At 35.5% G+C, this 25,896-nt stretch overlaps 1 protein-coding gene across 1 annotated transcript in view; it reads right to left on the minus strand.

Annotated features, from left to right (window-relative positions):
* Positions 1-6,091: 6,091 nt before the first annotated feature.
* Positions 6,092-25,896, minus strand: part of LOC139123185 (uncharacterized) — a 65,776-nt gene continuing 45,971 nt past the window's right edge. Inside the window, exons 15-24 of the mRNA XM_070689282.1 lie at positions 23,112-23,406; positions 22,301-22,407; positions 21,837-22,000; positions 20,437-20,532; positions 18,585-18,690; positions 18,168-18,240; positions 11,568-11,625; positions 10,970-11,040; positions 9,406-9,481; positions 6,092-8,553 (exon numbers count right to left, since the gene is read on the minus strand). Of these exons, the coding sequence (XP_070545383.1) occupies positions 8,305-8,553; positions 9,406-9,481; positions 10,970-11,040; positions 11,568-11,625; positions 18,168-18,240; positions 18,585-18,690; positions 20,437-20,532; positions 21,837-22,000; positions 22,301-22,407; positions 23,112-23,406 (1,295 nt within the window). The 3' untranslated portion in view covers positions 6,092-8,304. The remainder of the gene's footprint in view (positions 8,554-9,405; positions 9,482-10,969; positions 11,041-11,567; positions 11,626-18,167; positions 18,241-18,584; positions 18,691-20,436; positions 20,533-21,836; positions 22,001-22,300; positions 22,408-23,111; positions 23,407-25,896) is intronic.

Genomic DNA, 25,896 nt, shown 5'->3' on the forward strand with positions numbered 1-25,896 from the left:
ATTAATAGCTGGAAACTAACTGAATATAAATGAGTCACTTGATATCTTTCGTTTTTCATAATCAATCAGTCACACCTTCAGCATTACATATACCTTGAGAATACTGTTTTTGTGATATTATTCAGACATCACGAATCGAATTTCATCAATGCGACCTAATTGATAAGTATTCCTGCAGGATGAATTCAAGATACAACACACATGTGAGTGTCTTTATCGACACACTTTCTAAGCTGGGAGGACTTGAAAAAAAGTTTTCAACATGACTGATCATAAAATTGCGTTACTTACAAGGTAACTGTCATCCTGGGACTGAATTACAGGTAAATCTGGACTCATTGTTTTATTGAATTCCCTATAATCAAAATTTTGCTTCAAGGAAGCCAACAGATTTACTGGACAGTATATTGTTTTTTCTTTCCTTTTTTATCGCTTCTGTCGCGATTCACGTCAAGCCACATCTTATGATAAAGAAGACATATTAAATTAATATTAAATTATTGAGTAGTCGTACATAGTATAGTGCTGATATAAAAAAACGCTTACCGGAGTTCACTCATACATTTCAATTAGGTTCCTGTATATTATTCACTGATAAGCTTACCTTTTTTAAATACATGGTAGAGATTTTCAATAACATGAAAATTGTACGAATACATCATTACTATTCTTTGGTTTATTAGTTATACACAGTTATTTCTATCGGTGACGTATCCAATATGTGTGCGAAATTTGCGATGTTGGCTGTCGGTGATTGCGGCATTGCAATTGAACTGTTAGAGCCAGAAAGCAGACCCGAAGGAAAAAAGGACTTTGGTTTTGTAGCTGGTCTGATCACGTGTTAAACCAGATATGAACTGAATATGCTCACGTGTTTTACAACAGGTTCATTAATAGTTGTACGCTTTACAGAACAATGAGATATATGTTATCACCGTATGTAGCAGGTTTTTCAACTTCGCACAGTACTCTCAGAGTTTAATCACTAATTACAAAACTGTATTTAATATGCAATTAACTTGACACTGCTCAATGCTTTATGGAACAATAGATATCTACCAGATCAACATTTGTAGCACGTTTTATTTAATTTAATGCTGTAATTTTAGAGTAATGTCACTAATTACAAAGTTCATTAAATATGCAAATAAACCCTAAATTTACTTGACACTGTTCAATGATCATAGCACAATTAAATATTTATCAAATCAACATCTGCAGCAAGTTTCATCAAATTTAACGCTGTAATTTTGGAGTTATATACCTAATTACAAAGTTTATTAAATATGCAAATGAACCCTTAATTAACTTTACAGTACTAAATGCTTTACAACACATTTAGATATCTGTCGTATCAGTATGTGCAGCAGTTTTCATCACATTTGATGCGGTTCTTTCGGAGTTATATGACTAATTATAAGACTTCATAAAATATGCAAATGAGCTAATTATTAACTTGACACTGCTCAGTGCTTCTCAGTACAATTGGATATTTATTAGATCAACATCAGTAGCAGGTTTCATCAAATTTAATGCTGTAATTTTGGAGTTGTATCACTAATTACAAAGTTCATTAATATGCAAATGAACCCATAATTAAATTACCGCAACTAAATGCTCTACACCACAATTAGATATCTGTCGGATCAGTATCTGCAGCAGATTTCATCACATTTGGTGCAGTTATTTTGGAGTTATATCACTAATTACAAAACTTCATAAAATATGCAAATGACCTATTTGTTAACTTGACACTGCCAAATGCTTCTCAGTACAATTAGATATTTATCAAAACAATATCTGTACTCAATTTCACTGACCTGGGTGCCGTAATTTCAGAGTTATATACCTAATTACAAAGTTCATTAAATATGCAAACGAACCCTTAATTAATTTCACACTACTAAATGCTTTACACGATAGTTAGATAAAAATCGGATCAGTATCTGTAGCAGATTTCATCACATTTGGTGAAATTATATCAGAGTTATATGACTAATTACAAACCTTCATAAAATATGCAAATGAGCTATTTATTAACTTGACACTGCCTAATGCTTCTAAGTATAATAAGATATATATCAGATCAATATTTGCTGCAAGTATCATCAAGTTTGGTGCAGGAATTTCAGAGTTATCTCACTAATAACAAAAGTTCATTAAATATGCAAATGAGAAGATAATTGACATGACACTCACAGTATCATCATAATGTTCGTAGATTGTCATGTGTGAAAAGTTTCATGAAATTTTGTGCAGTATTTCTTGATATATGTCTACACTGTCATTACCGTCTCCATAGGGAAACCATCGTAAGGAAAAAAACAATATTGCATAACTTCATCAATATGCAAGCCACACTAACCAAAATCTAATCAGTTCTTGCAAGTAGCATATGGTACCTGTGTACCAAATCTGACTTGAATCCGTTCAGGCGTTTTGAGTTATCATGTAACAGACAGACAGACAGACAGACAGACAGACAGACACACACACACACACACACACACACACACACACACACACACACGGACAGACAGACAGACATCGCTATGACAATAGCCCACGTGTTTACACACGTGAGCTAAAAATGATTTGTGATAATCACATTCATATGCAAAGCATGGTATTGCCACGACTCGCCTGTATAACGTTTATTGCAGTATGAACGAGTAACTTTATCTAAATGTTGCGGCGCTACTGGAATTGGTTTGGAAAGTTGTTTCTAATCTTGCTATTACTAGCATAAATTTAGTCTGAATTGTAGCCGATACAGATACATAAATGTTTTCTTTCACGGTAAGGTTCTCTGTGTAAACCAACAGTCGCTCATTACCCTTTTTATCAGTACTTATACTATGTCTTTCAATTTTACCAAACTACAACTAAACTGTATAGCTACAATAGCAGGACTAGAAACAACTTCCCGAACCAATTCCACTAGTTTGACAACATTTAATCAACTTAGTCGTTCGTACTACCATTAAAACAGTCGAAACACGATTGATTTGCCGTAGAAATTTATAGCAATTTACGCTAAATGGAAAAAATAAATATGGAAGAAAAGGAAATTAAGTACGAGACAACGTGATAACAGATCGATCTATCGATCAATCTATCTATCTATCTATCGACCAATTTATCGAATCGATCGATCGATTGATAATTCTACCGCGTTCTATAGATTGATTTATCTATCATTCTATCGAATTGATAGATCCTTCTTTCTGTCGATCGATCTACCCATTAATTTTTCAATCGATAGATTGATCGATCGATAGATCTATCTATCGATCGATCGACCATCTATCGAACATCGATAGATAGATCGATCGCTCCATCGATTGAGTGATCGATATATCTATCGCTAGATCGATCGATCTATCTATCTATCTATCTATCTATCTATCTATCTATCTATCTATCTATCTATCTATCTATGAATCGATAGATCTTTCACTCTCGATGAATCGCTTGATATGATACGTTATAAGCTAATTGATACGCTTTTGGTTGTTTTGATGCAGTATTGGCAGACTTTTCTACGTTATCAGTTGATTAAATCCGTTATTGGTTCATTGATACATTATCAGTAAATTTGTTTAGATGTTATCGGTTAGGAAAAATTACTAAGTTTAATTTTTTATTACGTATCGTTTAGAAAAAAATACTACGTTATCGGTTCGTTACTAGTTATCGGTTGATTTGATACGTTATCGGTAAATTTTTACTACATTATCGGGTTGATACGTTATCGGTCAGTTACTACATTATCGGTTGTAACACGCCCTCAAACGGCCAAGTACTGGTGTCAACTTACTTGAAAGGGACAACATTTTCAGACGTTGACTCCTTTCCTCGATTAACATATCCTTAGGAGTATATAACTGGTTTTTTACGTATCTTTAACATCTTAATCTCAAGTTAAAACAAAAATGTCTGCATGTAGAAAAACTCAAACCAAACCAAAACACTCAACATGACAGTAAACTAATCTCAACAAAGTTTCCACCGACATTGAAAATCACGTTGGGAAATAAAAGGAATCTTTCACATCTGAAGTTAAAGTTAAGCAAGCATTACTCAGGTGTGAAAACTCAAATTCAGGTACGACTTTCTGTATGGATTGCTTCGTGTGTAAGAAAAGCACTGTGCATGACAGCGAAACACTTTGAATAAGGTGCATGCTATTGTTTTCGGCCTTTCTTTGCAATCACTAGGGTTAAAAAGACATCGTAATCATAGTAATTATGGGGAAAATTTTAAATTAGTCGCATCTTAAATTAGCGTCGGAGTTAACAGAATCAGCTGAATTTGCTGAAAGGATGATAGCTGAAAAGACATGTTTTACAGGAAACTAAACAAAGTTTCTACCTACAGTGAAAAACATATTGGGAGCTTAAGCTATTTTCTCACATATCTTTCACATCCTGAACTCAAGTTAAGCAAGCAATGTTGCAAGTTTGAAACTCACTCAAACTCAGGTACTGCTTTCCTTACGGACTCTCTTCGTAGGTAACCAAGGCACTTCGTATAGCGAAGAACAAATCTCCATAAAGGTTACACCATATTGGAAATGCTTTAGACAGGGTACAAAAACAAACAAAAGACAACTGTCTGCACTTCGGACTGACATTTGGTTATTCAGTGTCATCAACATTACAAGTTAACGGGAGTGAAAATTTCACACATGTCGTGCTTTGCCTTTTTGGTCCCGATTAATTTGGCTAAAATATGGAGCCGATGCCCGATTGTTTTGATCTACTAGCTAAATGTCTCCTTGAAAGAATATAACACTGTTAGTTTTTTTATTGGATTAAAGTTTACGGATGTGTTGAGGCTTTCCAACAGATTGGTATGCGCTTAAATTACACAACCTTCTCTATTTAAAACTCTTCAATCCCAACCTTTTTTATCACATTTTTAAACATAACTAAAATCAATGTTGATTGTTCCACTACATCACTCAGATGATTCACAAAGTGTAAATTGTTATGGATATATCACACGTCATAGTTCGTAAAATATTTACCACAGTTCTGAAAAAAGTGTCAATGACACTGTGCTTTCATTGTACAGAAATACTAAGTGGTAGTACACACATGATATTGCATTCCTACAGAATGATTACTAAGAAAATTCCACTGCAAGTGCAAACCGGCCTATACAACAGCAATATGAAATGCTCCGCCTCATAATGACCTTTGCACCTACTTTGAAAGTGATAGGATAAACAGTTTCAAAGAAGTTTTTGGTCAAAATTGGCAAAAATTACCCCAAATACAATTATACAAATTTTACCAGGATTTCAATAGATCCTATTTTGGTCAGCCTTAGGAGCCTGTAAACCAAATTTCAAGGCAAAAGGTACATTGTTGTTTGTTAATGTGTTGACAAAAAGGCTAAAAATAGAGAAAATAAAATCATTAAAAATAGAAAACAGCCAACATTGGCATTAAGTCAATACGGCTCATTAGGGAAGACTGCATTAACTTGCATGGTACCTGTAACCAGAGTCCTTGCCTGACCAACTCGGGTGACAAACAGAAGAGTTTTAATCCCTCAAGGTGTGAATGTTCCATTGTTATGTTTATCTAATCCAGCTGGTGCTTTTGTAGTGCCATTGTAGGATAGGCAGGTCTGTGAAATTGATCCTCTAGGGAAGTAGGGTATTCCTAAGTTAACGGAGCCTTCCCGTAATGTAAACCTGTGTTGCCTAAGGTACTCAAAAAGCAAGTATGATAATGATCAGATGAGTACTTCCTGAGTTCCCGATTTTTGACTATTATCGCCCTTTTTCTACCTCATTTGCATATTTATTAGACTGATAGATTCATTCAAACAATGACACATCTAACCCAAATATGGTATTTACTTTACCAAAAATAAGCTTAAAGGGACAAAGTCGACCATTTTTCATGAAATTTATTTGATACAAGATACTACTTATATTGTTTGACATGTAGAAAGATACTGAATGAATGGGTGACAATGCATATATTTGACCCCGGTTTTACACACAATCAATGAAACCATCGCGAAAATGTGAATTAATGGTCATGAGCATTAATTCATTTTCGCGATGGTTTCATTTATCGTGCCTAAATCCGGGCTCAAATATATGCACGGCTCTCTCTCTCTCTCTCTCTCTCTCTCTCTCTCTCTCTCTTTCTTTCTCTCTCCCATCCTATTGTTTTCATGCAAATTAGTAAATCACACCATCATCCATATGTGAAACAGTAAACCTAGCACTTTTATGGATAAAATTGATTATTATATAAAAGAGTATTTTGTATTTTGTTTGCTAATAACATACGCAGAAAAGTGTGGCAGTTAACTAACCTATACACAATGAATATTCATTTATCATGATTACTGGTATAGAAAGACTAAAATCCCACATTTACATGTTTGTGGTAATATATATTGAAAAGTGCCCAGTAAACCTATCACCCAGTGTAGATTCTTAGTGTTTCCGAAAGAATTACAACACAGGATCACACTGATTATCTGTACTCGAGCTAGCGATTGTGTTCGGTCAGTTAGCACAAGCACTTCTCCAAACTTTAGCAGATGGACTTCGATATTTGATTGAATATGACAGATAAAGAAACAACGTTCCTAACTAGACTCAATATCTAAAGATGTTTGTCGTTAAATAATGTTACAAAGCGATATTCTATATGATATTTTGGAAGAGGGTACACCAAAAGAGGTGAAACTTATAAATAACATCTAAATGTTTGATCAATAAAGGTACAAGTAATGCAATGGACACTTGTAGTCAGGGATGCACCATGAAATATTGGAAGGGGTAGTCATATGTGATGATGCAAGTGTTTTCGTGTTCAAGTGTCTGGATCTTCAGGAGTGCATACTTTTATCCAGAATGCACAACCAGCAAGGACGAAATGATTAAACAGCTTCTGTAAACAAAATTGCCACATTTCTGTAAGTCCCCCTCACAAAATCATATGTTCCATCCCGAACTTAGAATTTCTCTGCTTGAACGAATATTCCAATATTGATATAACAGTTCCATTTCATTCTATGTTTTTAAAAATCAAAAAGTTGTTCATCATAAAATATTTATTCTCTCGGCTAATGCATTGACTTTTGCTATAAGTCTCAATTATCTGAAATTCGAACACTACCCATACACATCGTTGAAAATAATCACCCAGTAGTAGCAGTAGGAATTAACGCCGACTAATATATCTTCGGTCACGGCTTTTCTAAAAGCTCTGGTATATTTACGCATATATGTCCTGGCTCTCTCTCTCTCTCTCTCTCTCTCTCTCTCTCTCTCTCTCTCTCTCTCTCTCTCTCTCTCTCTCTCAGCATCATTCGGATACGTGACCCTTTTATCAAATTCACCGCCGTCCTATTCTTTTCATGCAAATTAGTAAATCACACCGTAATCCAAATGTAAAACAGTAGACCTACCACTTTTATGGATAAAATTGATTATTATATAAAAGAGTATTTTGTATTTTGTTTGCTTATATAAATATGCAGAAAAGTGCGGCAGTTTACTTACTTGTACACCACGAATAGTAATTCATCATAATTACTGGCTTAGAAAGACACTAAAATCCAACATTAACATATATGACATCTACATGTTTGTGGTCATATTTTTTGAAACGTGCCAAATAAACCTATCACCCCGGATAGATTCTTAGTGTTTCCGATAGAATTACAACACAGAATCAAAGTGATAATCTGTACTCGAGCTAGCGATTGTGTTCGGTAACTTAGCACAAGCACTTCTCCAAACTTAAGCAGAGGGACTTCGATATTTGATTGAATATGACAGATAAAGAAACAACGTTTCTACCTAGACTCAATATTTAAAGATTTTTTTTGTGTGTGAAATAGACATGTTTGACCAACAATGTTGCAAAGTGATATTCTATCTGATATTTTGGAAAAGGTTACACCAAAACAGGTGATACTTACGAATCACATCTAAATGATTGATCAATAAAGGTACAAGTAATGGAATGGACACTTGTAGTCAGGGATGCACCATAAAATATTGGAAGGGGTAGTCATATGTGATGATGCAAGTGTTTTCGTGTTCTTGTGTCTGGATCTTCAGGAGTGCATACTTTTCTCCTGAATGCACAACCAGTAAGGCCGAAATGATTAAACAGCTTCTGTAAACAAAATTGCCACATGTCTATAAGTCCCCCTCACCAAATCATATGGTCCATCCCGAACTTAGAATTTCTCTGCTTGAACGAATATTCCAATATTGATATAACAATGGATGGTGAAATAGTTAACACTTTCATGAGATTACAGCTTGGCAACTTTTGTGTCATTGATATCGACTCTTCCGAAAGAAGGATAGGCATACGCTCCAGAAAAACGCCGTTCCCTGTCTTTGTTCTCGGACTCAGCAGTGCGCGGGTTTGAGTCTTTCTGACTGCAGTACATGTATCGTATGACCGATGCCACAAGTTCGATGAACTCAGCCACCGTGATTACAGATAGACCGATGTACAGTCCTAGAGTTCCACCAATATCACTAAGGAAATCTTCAATCTGAAAAATTATATATTAAAGGAATATTTGTAAATGTATCTCGTTCGATTTCTGAATATGCTTCAAGTACTTTCGCTCACGAAATAATAGGGATGCCTTTAAAGGAATAATTCTAAACCTAAATGATCCATTTTGTGCGGAGAAATATAATTTAGCATATGTAAAAGCAACTATAATTGTACAATTTAGTTGTTGTAAATCAAGCTGCGTCCTGCATACGTCCACTGGAGATGACTCAGTACAGCCTTCTTCCGATTATTTCGAACACGAACAATGAGTAAGGTAAGACTTAGTATACTTATTATTAACACATGGCAATCTTGAAATAGTAAAAAATTTGTTTTGTTGAGTTAGCATTTTATTAGGTTTGCTTTCTTCATTTTTATGTTATTGTTTAAGGTTAAATGGAGATTTGTATTTAACATTTACTTCTCCACAGATGTAATCTTGAGGTAAGTAAAATTCAACTGTCACATTGTGCAAATTGTATCTTAAATTGGTAAATTTTTAGAATAAGCTTCGAATTTGACAATGTCCACATTAACTTGATATATAGCAGTAAAATAGCTGTTCACATATAAATGATAAAATTATTCCTTTTCAAACCCATGGTGGTGAGAAAAGTATTGAGGCAAAACGAATTAAAATAGATCATTTCCGTCAAAACGTGAAAGCAATCACGTCATCAACGTTTTTATTGATCCTCCACGAACTGTTGTTGTCTTTGCAAACGGATTTCTGTTTATCCCTTGTCTTTTAATCTACCACCATCTTAATGTATACATGTTAGTTATCAATGAAATAATTATCAGCAAAGATAAAATGTATAAAGTAGTGAAAAATTATTCTCACCCCATAAGCCGGCGACTCAGTTGTACTTTCAATCGTCAGCTCCTCAAAGTAAACTTCGAGTTGAGCAAGGTTGAGGCTAATGGATAAAAAATTCTGATAAGCCTTGGTGCAAAGGGAAACTATGGTTTAACCCCATTATATGCTACATGTCACTAAAAGGAGCTACAAGCTGAATTTTGCGGCTAGTTTTCAATCGGGTTCGAACCCACAACATACGGCATCAGTCGCCTAGCGGAGAGGCCACAGAGAGAACCGCTCGAATCGTTGCATGAATATATAAACTTGAAAGAAAGTAACGGGAGAAGAAAGTTACATGATGATCTTTTTCTCCTTTTCCATTTGTTATCTTTAACATATCATTCGATCCCTGTCATGAGCAAATTTCCTCCAATGTAGTATTCGCAATGGACAGTCAATTATTTTACATTACTTCGTCAGTGAATCGTTTTATCTCTACATAATATAATGGCGTTTACTGACAAATGTTACATCTTCTGACAGTGATTTTTCAATAAGAACAACTTTGGCGGAAACATAGACGTTGCATCATGTTGTTCCCTGATAGCTGGACGGTACGGCGGAAGGATATACAATTAAGACTGAGTCATTCTTCATAATGCCAATACTAACCAATGCTTACCAATAAATTATGTTAAGTGACATTGACTAGCTGATATTCTCAAATTCTAGGCTATGAGATAAATTAAGTTTATCACACCTTTGTTGAGGTACATTGAGTTCATAATCGAAGCCTGTCATTATATTTTCAGAAACTAACATAAAATTGTCGTTTTAAAATAAAACATAACAACTCATTAAGATTCTCAAATCTCGAAGCAGGAAACTACTGATGTGCCTATACTTCAAAATGTAACCTTTACAACTATTTTTATCAGGAATATAGCTGTCAGAATGCTGACATTTGCTTTAATTTGATCTACTTTGTGGAGAATTCATCATTGATCCTTGCCTGGACCAACAGTGACGCTAAACATAGCGAGAAATAGCAGATGAATACCTGAAACACTTAATGTGCTATCGTTATCTATGCTTGATATTCTCTACGCTACTCCTGAACAACTGCTTGGTCAGGTTGTATATTGAACAAGATACTGTTAACTTTAATTCAGTAACTGACGAAACACAGGGTGTTAAGTTTCTAAATTGCCGCTTCGGCACTCCCTGCATTCTCATATTGACATATGACACAATAATTAATTTCTTGTACCACGACATGCGTTGTTCTCCTTTTACAGAAGCCATAAAATCATTTGAGAAGCCCAGTCCTGGCCTTGAGAATCGATAACGAAAACAGCTAACTCATTTCAGATATTGTAGCAATGAAGGAATTATAGAAAAAGCATAAGTTGAATCACGAAGTACTGTAGCTCTTCCAGTATATACGTGGGTGCGTTTGGATAAATGTAATGGTTACCAACAACATCGGTATGCGCAGGTAGACCAATAGAATCCCCTAGCAAACCCCGCATCGCTGACGCAGTTAATGCCGAAATAATCCGTCGCCGTCCCCAATCAGTTGAAATACGATAAATGCAATACTAACCTGACTGAGAGGGCATCGTTAATGTCATTAGTCTTGGCGCTGATAGAATGTATGGTCTTCAAAATATACGACTGCAAAAGAAAATAGCAACCCACATGTTCTGTCTCGTTTATGTGAAAGACTGAATTGGTTTACTTAATATGTTTATCAAAAATAACAAAGTTCCTTTTGTTAGACGGCTTTCAGATATATTCTCATTTCTGTTAAAAAGATGTAATATGAAGGTAACTATTTTTACCAGTCTGATATATCGGCTGAACCCTAACTGGCAACGTTATTACTACTAGACAGAATATGCTATAACTGATTACAAATCGTAACTACGTGACGCTCTTTTATATTAGCTAAATTATTGCATTCCTTTTCATCCAAAGCAGTGTTGACTAGGAGGATGGGAACATATGTTGTACAATCTTCCCCGAAAAATCGACTTCTAGCTAGCACCAATACATTTTATCTGGATCCTTGTGAACACAGAGTAGGAATGCTAGCTCTTCGATCACTAAGCTAAGTTTTGTAGGTAGAATCGATAGATATGGATATCTCAATGATTTGAACATTATTTGTCAAATCGTGAAGAATTACTGTAAAATCTTACCAAGCTAACCGTCGCCGGCCAAAGAGATTGTGAAATAGTCTTGTCGTAAAACTGCTCCCTGTAAAATGGAATGCATGTGAGTTTTAATGAGGAAATGAAGAGGTGGGATAATCGGGGCGGTTTTTAGTCCTTGTAAATTTGATTATTACTGTAAAGTTAGACAAAAGTCTGAATGTGACAAACATTGCGGCCCCGTTTCACTGTACACTTGAGCTGTGATGGCACGCTGACGAAACGTGCACATTCATCATAACTTGATGGACTCCGGTGATCTATCATGTTCTCGAAACTAAAAATGCTGAGATGTTAAAGATAATTAAGCCTTCCACTACCATCGTTCGATATATGCCAAATGATATTTATTGCGAACGGGGACATGTGCCAGACAATTGATATGAACTGGTTTAATCAACATCATTGGAAATAAATGTTCATGAATCCAAAATTCAGAAATATGTCGAAAGAATATCTAAGATTGACGATGTGACATATCAGATATATGCTTTTGTGCTGCGGCATTTTGTAATACTGACGTGTTTTGTAATAACTTACGCAAAATGTAATAGGGGGTATCAGCATTTTGTAATAACTGACGCATTTTGTAATAACGTCTGCAGTATTTTGTAATAACCAGTCTACGCGTTTTGTAACAAGGGTATCAGCATTTTGTAATAAAAAATTGTCTACGCAAAATGTAACAAGGGTATCAGCATTTTGTAATAATTCGCACTTTGTAATAACAGTTAACGCATTTTGTAATAATTTTAAAAACGTTTCCCAGTTTTATAACATTAACAGATATTTTATTGACTTTGGAATGGTATTACAAAGTGTGTGTTTACTCGGTAAGTAAGTACAAAAAATTGATCGCTCCCTGACTTTAATTTCAAGTTAGAAAGACTTAATTTTAGATAGCTGTCAATCAATTTTTTTACAAACTGATCATCTGAGGCAGGTAACTACTAGATTTCGACTGGTTTATTATCATATTATTGAGAGAATCATTGGTATACATACTCAGTTGATTTATTAAATAGAGGATAACGACATTGTTTCTGATGTATTGCAGACAACCAGTAATCTACAGGTTCATATCACAGGTCATACTCAGATAAAATAAAATATAATGACATAAAATAAATTATTATACATCTGCCTTCGCAAACAATAATATCGAGCTCCCGTAAAAACGGGCACGTAACGGGCATGCGATAACCCCTATACTTTCATATTTGATGATAAACATTGCGTCATTGAATGGCTTACATGGAGGAAACCCCTAGCGCGACGTCTGTCACCGGCAGGCACCTCCATGTTGTGAGCGAAACTCCATACTGTATTTTGAAAATAACTTCTGATAAAAGAAACGAAGGTAAATGTATTACGACTGTTTGAAGGTGAAAAATATTATGAGGTAATAACGAAAGTGTTCACCAAGACGGCACTGTACAGATATGGCACGACATCGCTGCTCGGCTCGTGCTCGAAAATAGGTCAGAATAATCTGATGTTTTAGTGATTTGATTTGTTTAGTTACTAAAGCGGAAGTATATCTGACCTGTTGAGTATGTATGTATGTATGTATGTATGTATGTATGTATGTATGTATGTATGTATGTATGTATGTATGTATGTATGTATGTATGTATGTATGTATGTATGTGTGTGTGTGTGTATGTATGTATGTATAAGTGTGTCTTACTGCCTGTCTGTCTGTCTGTCTGTCTGTCTGTCTGTCTGTCTGTATGTACGTACGTACGTACGTACGTATGTATGTATGTATGTATGTATGTATGTATGTATGTATGTATGTATGTATGTATGTATGTATGTATGTATGTATGCATGCATGCATGCATGCATGCATGCATGCATGTATGTATGTATGTATGTGTGTATGTATGTAGGCCTCTGTATGTATCTCTGCATCTATGTTGGTAGCGAGGTAGGTAGGGAGGAAAGAGTGCCTGAGTATGCCTGTTTATCTATCTGTCTGTCTGTCTGTCTGTCTGTCTGTCTGTCTGTCTGTCTATCTTTCTGTGGCTGTTATCATTTAATGATAATGGCAGATATTTGGCAGGTATAACCCTAAGGATAGCGAGTCAAATTTAGCTTAATCATAATATTGCAGGGCAGCTTATTTTAGCTCGTTGGCTTGACAAATTTTTACCATTGGAGAAAACACAACCATGTCTCAGTAGATATGAAGTGTCACCTTTTACATACAAGGAAAAGTGGCAGGTCTGTCGATAGAGCTTCATTTCGTCCTTGTATATTAAAATAAATTATCGTTCAGTATTTTAATGGCTGCTTCACATCAGTGTTTATTAGTCCCCCGGACGAAGTCTGAGGGGACTTATGGTTTCTGTCTGTCCGTCCGTCCGTCCACGAAGATATCTCAGACATGTCTGGGCCAATTTCTTTCAAACTTGGTATAAGAATAAAGCGCTATGGCATACATATGCACGTTCATTGTTTTGGGTGTGGTATGCATAATTAGTGCTAATTTGCATAATTAGTGATTTTTGAAAATAGAGCTCTGTTTTTTTAAGAGATAGCACCAAATTTGACGAAACTTTGTACACAGGTCTAATAGCACATAAAGACATTTGTCAGTATTGTGTCAATTAATTGCTAATTTGCGTAAATTATGAATTTTCATAATTCCACTTATATTTCGAAAAATACTGACTCAAATTTAATGAAACTTCTTACAGATGTATACATACCAGAGCTGTTACTTTCTGCAAAGGCATTTAGCAGGATTATGTCAATTAATAGCTAATTTGCATATTTGATGATTTTTTATAATTAGGTTACAAAGTCAAGAAATACAATTAAAATTCAATGAAACATGGTAGACATGCTGATATACCAGAGCTGTAACAGTATGCAAAGATAGTTAGCAGGATCATGTCATTTACTTGCTAATTTGCATATTTTATGAATTTTTGTAATTAAGGAAATATGTCTAAAATTACGACAGCAAATTTGATGAAACTGGTATACATGTTGATCTCAAAGTGTTGTAATAGCTAACAAAGACATTCAGCAGTCTCTTGTCAATTAATCGCTAATTTGCATATTTAATGAACTTTCCTAATTAGTGTGCTGTGTCCAGTAATATTGCACCAAATTTGATGAAACTCGGTACAGATGTTGATCTCAAAGTGTTGTAGTAGCATGCAAAAACATTAATCATATCATGTCAATTAATTGTGTATTGCATATGTAATGAATTTTCATAATTAGACTGATACGTCAAGAAATACATCTTCAGATTTGTTGAAACTTGGTATAGATGTTGAGCTCATCTTGCTTTAACTGTGTATAAGTACATTTATCAGTATAATGTTAATTAATCGCTAATTTGCATATTTCATGACTTTTCCTTATTAGTGTTATACGTCCAGAAATCCTGCATCAAATTCTATGAAACATCGTACAGATATTGATCTTCCAGTAGTGTAAAACTGAATAGTGACATCCTGTTGATGAATTATTTATTGACTTATTTAATGACCTTTTGTGATTAGGGTGGCACCCCAGATTTGCTGAATAGGGAAAAAAATGTTTGTAATGAGAGATCTATATTCTGAAGGACTGCACTAAATTTGATGACACTTGTTACAGATGTTGATCATGCAAAGATTTACCAGTCAAGAAAGGCATTTTAATTTTAGCAGTATCAATAGCTAATTATAGGAAGTCTCTTCTTTGCTGAACATGAGGACATTTTGGTTCACATCTGGTGTTCTGACTTTTTATGTCAAGAGCCATTACTCAGACATGCCTAGACCAGTTTCTTGCATAAATTTGAATTTTGACATTTAAAAAGCCAGAGCATGGCATACCTAATTCTGTCAAACTTGGTAAAAAGGACATAACCCTATGCCACTACTTATCTACAATCCAATCAAATAAGGGCATCATTCACAAACAGGGCTTTGGTACCCGCATTCCTTGTTTCATGCACATCATATCGACTTCAATTTTTAGTCACTTCCAGTGACAAATTCCCAATTACAAGGGGGGACTATGTCATTGTCAATGATTTGTTTCAGTATATTTTGATAAATATCAGCTGACAGCATTGACATATTAACGTGCCCTCCTCTTATTACCGTAAATCATCGACAATCAACTTTAGAGAAACACATATCATACGTATAGAAGTTGCCTAAAATACTGCAACCTTTCGTACATTTATTTTCCACTTTAATCGGCGGTTTTATGTCAAATTCACTTTTTCTAACAAAATGTCATGAAATCGCACTTCATATATGTAAAAATGTTACTAGTGAGAGCATGTCTTCAGCTAGCGGTAATCCGATTATGAAGAGCATTATCAATGAGAAAGCAGTTTCCTGTCACAAAAGTGCATCTCGGCCTCAATTTTGACGTGCAATATAAATTTAAAGAATATACTCGGCTGTGCGTGGTAATTTTGTTAAAATATCCAGTTGCTCTTTATAGAAAAGGTGTACGAAACGTCTTGTGATAAACTGTGCAGAGTTAGAACAGTGCTATGAGCAATCGCGTATACTTGATCAGTTTTATAAAACGTAAATCTGTAGAGTTGCCAATCATGATCGACAGCTAATATGGAGAGACAGTTTGACCTTGTTTTCCCACGAAAGCTGACGTCTTGAATGAAATAAAGAGTCTGAAAAAGTAAATGTGACTGATGTACCTATATCAATTTGAACCGCCATACTGACATGTGGATTTATTTGCCCAGAAGCGATCCATTTCTGGTTTACAAGTAAAAAGATACATATAGAAATAAATTTCAGCTACACGTACTTGAAAGTAAAATACACTAAGGGGTGACCTTGTTGTCATGACTGGGCAATATGGGTTGAAAAAATGTTTCAGGGAAAGAGCAGAGTCGTAACCTTAATGTAGTTTCAGCTGCCTGACATTTTGTTTCACAAAAAGTTAAACTGACTTAAAGATCCATTAGCTGTAACTTTTGGTCATTTTTTATTCTGTTTGTTCTGTGTATCATCTGCAGTTTCTGGTTTGAATCCTCGAACCATTGGGAAATTCCTAATATTTAGCTCATAAATATACCCTCTATGAGTATAATCTGCATTTTTATTGTTTAAATTTTGTATTCAGGTCCGGACTAGAATACATTTATCAACAATAACAATGGTCATTTCACATATACAGGCTGTGTTGGCAAGCAGGACACCGGGCATTGTTCATGATGATCGGATTATAGTAAAATTCTGTAGTTGATACATTGAAACAGAGTAGTGAAAAATTAGTCAAAAGTTACAGCTAATGTCCCTTTAACAAATTGTCCGAACAACGCCTGCTGAGGTTGATTTGGTAGAAGTACGTAATCACTTGTTCTGAACCGTTCGTAACAGTGTTGAAAGTTGAATTGACTCTTGAAATAAGGAAACCAACGCCAGTGGACGATTATTTTACTAACAATTACACTCATAGTTGTTGGCCTAATACTGGGAATCAGTTGAAAACAGACCCCTTCATCTGATGCTATTATGATAACCTAGTACTGGTAGTGAGATATAATCTCGACATCATTATATGCTGTTACATTTTTACGTATTCATAAAACCACAAAGCATTTTGAAATACCTACAATATCAGCAGATGTTTATAATTATTACAAAATGCGTTAACTAATGTTACAAAACGCGTTTTATTACAAAACGCTGATACCCTTATTACAAATCGCGTAAACAATATTTTATTACAAAATGCTGATACCCTTATTACAAAATGCGTAGACCATTTTATTACAAAATGCTGATACCCTTATTACATTTTGCGTAAGTTATTACAAAATGCGTCATATTACAAAATGCCGCAGTATATGCTTTCTAACTTATTGTACATGTATTGTAGTAAAGAAGATAACGGCTTGCTTATTGCGCTGTGACTTATAGGTCAGCCATTGTAGTGGTTTATGTCATGTTTCAGCGCATCCATCAGATAGTCTGCAGCGCATGAAAAGCTGAACGTTGACAAGTTTTCAAACTTGAAGCATAGATAGGGGAAATGAAATTCAAAGTAAATTTGAAAAAACAAATCTTGAAAGTGAAAAAGCTTTTCAAGCTGCACACAGCTAGACCTACAATAATAGGGATACTAGATGATGGTTTTTTGTAACGCTAGTTTTCTACCTGCCGCTAATTTTAATAATCATTTAGTCGTCGGACATTTTAAAAGCACCGCTCTTGCCTTGCTTGTGCGTAGTTGTAATACACAAACAAAGAAAAAACTCTCTGGTGAAAACTCCAACATCATGCGGTAAGAACACAGCTCTTCGAGCGAACAGTGAGATTTTTGGAACCGCTTAAGACGACATGGACTTCATCCTGTATTGGCAAAACTATGAGCGCAGTTGTAAAGCATCCAGGAGCACATGTGCTTACCAATATCAATGCTATGACAATGTTTGAGACTATAGCTGGTGCCATCGGATCTTTCAGTCATGGAGAGAGGCAGATATTTGAACTTGACAAATGCAACAAACGATGTTGTTGTATGATTTTAACTTTTTTCATTTATTTGTAGACAGACAGACATACTGACGGACATTTAGACAGAAAGGCAACTTACTCGCATGGGATCCGGCAATCGCAGTCGAGTTTCTTTGTTTGAAAAAGGTACCTAATGAATTGCCTACACGTATCTGTCAAAAGTGGTAAACAACAACGACGAATAAATTCCAAGCTACCATTAACAGTAAACAGTACCATAAACAGTAGATATTTGAGACGTTTTTACATTCATATGTCAATGCTTTTTCTTGCCACTTTGAAAACTAGATAAATAAATAAGTAAATAAACAAATGAATATTGTAAATATATAAAAAACAGATAGATACTTCCATAAAGACATATACAAATAAATTAATAGTAGATACCATATAGTTAACGAGAAAGATGGTTGGCAGGTTGGTACACAGATAGATAGAGATAGATTGCTTGATATATAAACAGATAGAACAAATTTGGCTTGAATGCTTTCAGTACCTTGTGTGATATTTGTAATAAGACACTGTGGTTCTCCCATAATGTACGAGTCTACACACTTGCAGTACTTGAGCATTTGACGTTGAATACACGCCTTCTGGCAAGCCTGTCAAAATATTATATTATAGGATCGTTACACAAATAATGTGGTAGGAAGATCGTGCACGCTTCGATGTTTGTGATAATTCTTTTTTGCAATTACATTCAAATTTGCGGAAAATGTCTTTGAAAAATCCCAAGAGGTTGTGGCGGGTTTCATATGATTAGTTTGAGTTTCATTCTTCGAGATCACTCCATCGGCACGATGCACATTAATAGATATTTACATTGATACAGAAATCCAAAACTTTAGTAGAACAGCCTAGCTTCACCAACGTTTCAGAAACAACACTTAAAGGTACACTGTCACCTGTTAACATGGAAAGAGAAAATCTAACCAATCACAGATTTTAAGCGGGTGGCCACTTATTAAAAAAGCGCCCTCACATTGGCATTTTGAATACCAAGGAACGCCCCCTTGACCATATACGGGCAAATTTAGATTACAGTTGACTGTATACCTTTAAGACACTGCGTGTTTCGAACAATGGCAACATTTCAGAGGTTCTGTTGCTCCGCTGGTATCTGCATCTGTAACCTCCGTAAATGTAATAATCTCCATAAATGTAACATCAACCATAATTGTAAAAAATGCACCCATATATTTAATATCACCCATAAATGTAACAAAAATCAACCATAAATGTACTAAAAACACCAACCACAATTGTAATAAATGGTAATCATTAACGTAATAAAAAATCATCCATAAATGTAACACTTGTCAACCATAAATGTAATGAATCTATTTTGTCGTTGCAATTGAGGAATTAGCCCTGAAATATTTATCTGTGTAATAAGGAAAGCAACTCCATACATTATTCATATCCTAATTGTTTGCGTTTAGTGTGTTTTGTGTATTTGAAAGCGTATTTTACGTTTCCCTGTTTTGTGTACAGAAGTGATTGGCCATGGCGAGACAAAGCTGTAATCTAAACGTCAGTGCAGTCTCTACTCTAGAGTGGAGGAGACTGTATAACACTACGATCCTTTGACGTCGTTTTTTCGAAAATTTGCCGTACTTTCTTAATCAGTCGCCTCAAATTCGTCTTCAGTGGATAAATTGTCTGTAATAATCGATAGATTGCCTGTATTCCTATCTTGTCCAACTTGAAGTTTGTTCCTTCACTGGGGGTGTTAGGATGTCTAATTTTGTTCTACTGTGTTCAAGGTAGTGTTCGTATTGTTTTTACTTGATTGAAATATAGATATATGTTCTCGCAACATTTTTTGTGTCGTAAGTTTCTGTTATAAGGTTGTATATTTCTCTGATATTTGTTCTGAGTCATCTGTCATAAACTTTGCATGGTATCACTGGTTGACGAGTTATATTGACGCTTCCTTATTATGTAATCATAAGTGTCTAGATTTGCTGTTCCACTATCTAACGGTTTGATCAGTACCTCGCCGTTTTCTGATAGTGTTCTCAAATTATTCTATTCTCTGTTTCGGAAAGGAAACATAGTTTCAGGAAAGTATGAAATAACATTACATTAGTCTTGTTAGAGTTATTATTTACTCAGGGCATTGATAAACAAATGATCACATATGCAAGTTCTAGTTTATTACATTTATGGTTGAGTTTTATTACATTTATGGTTAATTTGTTTATTACATTTGTTGATGCGGGTTGTTGCATAAATGGTTGACCGTTTTATTACATTTGTGGTTGATTTATTACAATTGTGGTTGATATTATATTTGTGGAGATTATTACATTTATGGAGGTTACAGCATTAACTACAATACATACCAAAACCTTGTAAGTGTTGCCTGGACCGTACAGATTATCTTCGTTCGTTCCATCTTTACATTTGCCATATGGTTTAGTTTTCCGAAAGGTATGTTTCTGTTGATTAAAATCATTTGAAACGTTCATCAGTATCTGAAATACTGACTTATTAATATTCTAGTATTCTGAACTAGTATGACGTCATCGAAGACACCAGGTTCTCATCACATGGAAGTGGTATCCCATAGAGGGATATATTTTGTTCCAGGGGAAAAACCAGCCTCCGATTACTAGGTCTAGGCGGGGATTACTGGGGATGATGTATTCATCACAGAGATATACGCGCCTATTTTTATGAAAATCAATTAATTTCTCGTGCGATGTAATTTTGACCTTTATGTCAAAGTGTTGGAAGAAGTTCAGTTTTACTTTGTTCTGTACTTGTCATGGAAACCCTCTTCACGTCAGGGAAGTATTTCAAACAGTTTCTCTGTCGGATATTCTCGCAAACTTTGAATGGGGATAGCCATCATCATCGAGGTAGTTGAAAGGAAAATGATCTAGTATCATAAGCTGCAGCAATTTATGCAACCTTAATGGGATCTTTCATTATGATTTAGCGTGAGCCAGAAGAAACAAAGAGGAAATTTAATGGAAAATGTGACCCTCCCCATACCCATATTTCAAACGTGACAATCTCATTTTTCAATTTGTAAAATATTTTTGATGAGCGTGTTTTCTTCAGTCGTCGGTGGCCCCTCACATATGCACAAAATCTTCCCGTAAATGTTCAAATAAACAATGTCACACGTGTTACGTGTTACGTGTTACTGCTGTTGCTCAAGGACATAAAGCGCTTTCTCATTCATACATAAATTTTCCGCATTAGATAAGCTTACAGGCCCTCGCAAAGGTGCTCCCGAAGTTGTTTGAATAGAGGGTAATTAGTGGCAGAAAATTGAAACCTGCATTTGCTTATATGTAGCACTATAGGGGAGATAAAGAAGGCTAGTTGTGGTACACAAGAATCGCTCGGCCCACGGCACCTCCTTGATTGACTCCAAAAACTGGTTTTCCGAGAGGGAAGAACGACTTGTTCTCCGCATTTCCATTAACAAGACAAGCGTTCGCTTTGGATTGAACCTGGACGAGATGTCCAATGCTTCCGTGCATCCATTAGATGTTGTAGCTTTTGTTTTATTTAGTATTTTGTAAGTTTACCGAATGGCAGTCGAATTTCAAGAACAGTTTATAAGAAGTAAACCTCTTTTGCCGTGTATGAAAGCGTGCGCGACATAGCAGACCCAGAATGCCAAGATATTGATTTTGTTGTGAATTGCCCGAGATGGTTTGGACTTGCCTTTGTTCCTCTCCTGAAGACGATAAATTGAATATTAGTAAGGCACGTATTATGCTCCTACCTCTCTGATTCCGATTGAAGTAACTGTACCGGGCATTATTGTGATACCTTCATCTTGAGGAAGCACCGTGTCATTAGGAGGATTGATATTCACCCTTGCACCGGCATTGCGTCCATAAATACTTATGTATTCGTTTTGTTCCAGGAATAATGTTAGTCTCAAACCTGTGAAATAAACGAACGCTAACAGATGCACACCTTTTATATGCCAACTTGTTATTGTAGTTATGAGCAAGCCAAAATTGAGAGAACCTGTCTCACAACCCAGACTTTTATATGTGCAGTATACAGTTACTTTGATATGCTTTATGTTTCTTACCACTTTGATAATCTTTTATGTTTCTTACCAATCGAATGGTATCGATTATTACAAATTCATCTAAAAGGTTCATAAGTAAAAAATCACGTTCATTTACCATGGCATGGATAGCAGTGAAGCGAAAAAATCTTTACACAATTACTCACCCGAAAGCGCCCCCTGTCGGTTAGCATCTCGTACCACTGTACCATTGAGACCGTGGTTGAACTTGAAACAGTTGCCATAGTGGTCATCTTGGAAAGTTGAAAAGTCACTGTTATGGATAATGAAATGTATACCGTCAAATTTTGTCCAATATCTGCTGTTTCCGGCACTCTTAATTTGTATATAGAATCGCCATACTTATATGAAACCTTTGTATTTTCTTTCTAATGACATAAATACATGCATTTTTATTATTGCAAGTTTATTTTGTTACCTAAGCTTCATAAAATGCTTATGATTCAACAAGTATAGGTGCATTTACGTCTATCGATGGTATATATCTATGTTTGGTCATGCTAGCCCATTAAAATCCACTTTCTTTTATGCGTATCTTTATACCTGCTATTTTCATGAAATATATCCCTCCTGAAAATTAATAAATTTTCATTACAATGACCTCACAACCCCCTGTCCTCTGTACAAGAGACCTCAAATATTATTCTTTCAGTGCTAGTAAAACGCGAACTAGCACATGCACGAGCGCATTGAGATCCTGCTTCAAGTAGTTTATTTAAATTGTTTGTAAAACAAGGTTGTTTACGTCATATTTGTTTACCTCACGATTTTGAGGTAAAGCTCATTATGGGCAATTAAGACATAGACCTAATAGATGAGATAATGTCATAAACGACTTCATATTTCTATAGTCTTCGAATTCTACTCTGGCAAGCACTAGTGTAATATTCTCTGTTGTCCATAATGTCAACGGCACTCAATTACTAAACAATACTTAACTAGTTACAAAACATTTACCTATGACTGCATGTCTTTTCATCATATGTACACTGTAGTATGAAATCTTCCGCTTGATGACCGTACTTTGCGATTTCTTCCCCCGTCAACTTCAAAACACTTCGCAGATCGCTGTAATCAGGAGTTGAACTAAACGTTTTAAAACCATACCAGTCCGGAGGGACCTCTCCCTTCACAACGCCACTGAAACCGTTGTCCCTGTAGTAACCATTTTCAAAGTCATTCAGAATCTCAGGAGTGATGCCGCTTATATCTAAAAACTGTTCGGTAACAGTTCTGTGGTCATAGTATTCACCTATAGTTATTGGAAGAATATTGAAATGATTATCATACGCTAACAGTGATGATAGAAAAATAATATTTCATACTTTTGACATCGGTAATATATATATATATATATATATATTTATTGTTATGTAGGTCATTTTCACACACTCATCATGACCTGATTTCAATAAGTCTAGAACATTCTCAAGGTCACTGCCCTTAATGACCTTACAACCTTGAATTCAATAAGTCATGTTTGGAATGTTCTGGAAATCTACTGAGTTGTGCAAGAGAGATAATTTTAGAACAGTAATTAACATGTCAATAAAAGTTCTAGATTGTTCTTATATGCCCTTATGTAAGCACATGTGTATAAATAGGGACATGTAAAGCTTGCAGTCAGACATTTGGGATTGTGTCTCTTGCGTGTTAGTTCAAGTCTTTGGAAACTCCAGCAGTATTAATTTCAAGACTTTTCAAGACCTTCACTGCCACGCTGGATTTACACTGTGGACTTTGTGCAACTTCAAGCCTGCAAGCCAAAGGACTGTTCATTCATTTGACTGACTGTTACAACTCTGAGACTGGAGCTTTGCCGTCCCAGCTGAGATAAGTAGTCTGTACACTATTTAAGCTTGTATTCTATCCCTGACTTAGCAATAAGTTTTATTTTTGTAATAAATTTTGTTTAAACGGAAACTGCTGAGTTCACCCTTTTGTTTGGTTTCTCTGCACGTAACAAAATTCGGGGCTTGTCCGGGATACGAACATTTTGAGCCGTTTGACAACACTTTGCCAGTCTTTTTAAAACGACTGTTAACCGTGAACTCAGCGAAATTTAATCATGGCGGAATTCAAACCAGAGGAAATGGATGACCTTGATCAATACACATTTGATGCCCTCAGAAAAGACGACCTCATAACACTTGCCAATTTCCTTAAAGTAGAAGTCAACAGATCTATGCGCAAGAGGGAAATACAGCACCATATTGCCAAACATCTAGTTGATTTAGGCAAATTTGAGGAATCCATCCTGAAAAATTATGAGCCCGAGTCCACCTCTGAACTCAGAAAATTAGAATTAGAACTACAGGCAAATTTGGAACTTAAGAAATTGGAATTACAAATGGAAAAAGAGAGACAGGTATTAGGAAAAGAAAAAATACAAATGCAGTTAGAAATGGAAGAAAGAGAGAGAGAGAGAAAGATAGGCAGGAAAGATTAGAAATGGAAGAAAGACAGAGGGAAAAAGAATTGCAAATGGAAAAAAGACAAAGAGAGAAAGAAATAGAGGAAAAAGAAAAGGAAAGAGAATTAGCAGAGCGCCGACTACAGGTAGAAATGAAACGTTTAGAGCTTGGACAGTCAGGACAATTCTTCCCTTCAGACGGTTTTGACATCACCAAGCATTTCATGTTAGTTTCCCCGTTCCAAGAAAAGGATGTTGATAAATATTTCCTTCATTTTGAGAAAATTGCTCAGAGTCTGAATTGGCCTAAGGAGTCCTGGTCTATGCTTTTGCAGAATGCTTTGGTGGGTAAAGCCAGATGAATTTACATTCAGTTGTCAGTAGAGCAGGCTTGAAATTATGATTCTGTGAAGGAATTAATCCTCAAGGGCTCTGAGTTGGTGCCTGAAGCTTACCGTCAGAAATTTAGGGATTGTGAGAAGGTGAAGCATCAAACTTATGTTGAATTTGCTCGAACAAAAGAACAACTGTTTGATCGTTGGTGTTCTTCTGAAAAGGTAAGTCAGAATTATGAAAAATTATGACAACTTGTTTTGATTGAGGAATTTAAAAGGTGCATTCGGAGTGACATCAAGACATTTATCAATGAACAAAAGGCAGATACATTGGAGGTTGCTGCATGTTTGGCCGATGATTATTCATTGACCCTCAAATCTTCGTTTCTCAGCAAACCATCCACGTCCTTTTCATACAGAAACATTGCAGGTAAATTTAACTCCTCGTTTTCATCCCAGAATTTTTCAAAGGAGAGTAGGAAATCAAATGACAACAGTTCACAAAATTCAAGTAACACTCCCACATCATCAGATCCCAAGTCTCAATCTCCTTCTGACAAACAGTTCGGTACACTTTCTTGTAATTATTGTAAGAAAGACGGCCATTTAGTGTCAGACTGTTTCAAATTGAAAAGAAAACGTGAAGGTCAAAGTGGTCAAAGTGGATCTAAGCCCACCGGCTTTATTTCTTCATCAACTCAATTAGAGTCTAATAATGTGTGCAACACATTTTCTGAGGTTAAACCCCTCTTATACCCAATCAAAGAGGTCAAGGTTAATTCTTCTCGAGATAGCATTATGGGTATTTTCGAACCATTTATTCATGATGGTTTTATATCACTTTCTAGTGACTTCTCTTCCGCTACCCCTGTCAAACTTTTAAGAGATACCGGGGCCTCCCGTTCTCTTTTGTTGGCAGATACCCTGCCGTTTTTTGAAAATTAATTTTCAAGTTCTAAAGTTCTTATTAAGGGGGTAGATTGTAATAACTACA

Source organism: Ptychodera flava, chromosome 22 (genome assembly GCF_041260155.1).
Source record: "Ptychodera flava strain L36383 chromosome 22, AS_Pfla_20210202, whole genome shotgun sequence".
Classification (NCBI taxonomy): Eukaryota; Metazoa; Hemichordata; class Enteropneusta; family Ptychoderidae; genus Ptychodera; species Ptychodera flava.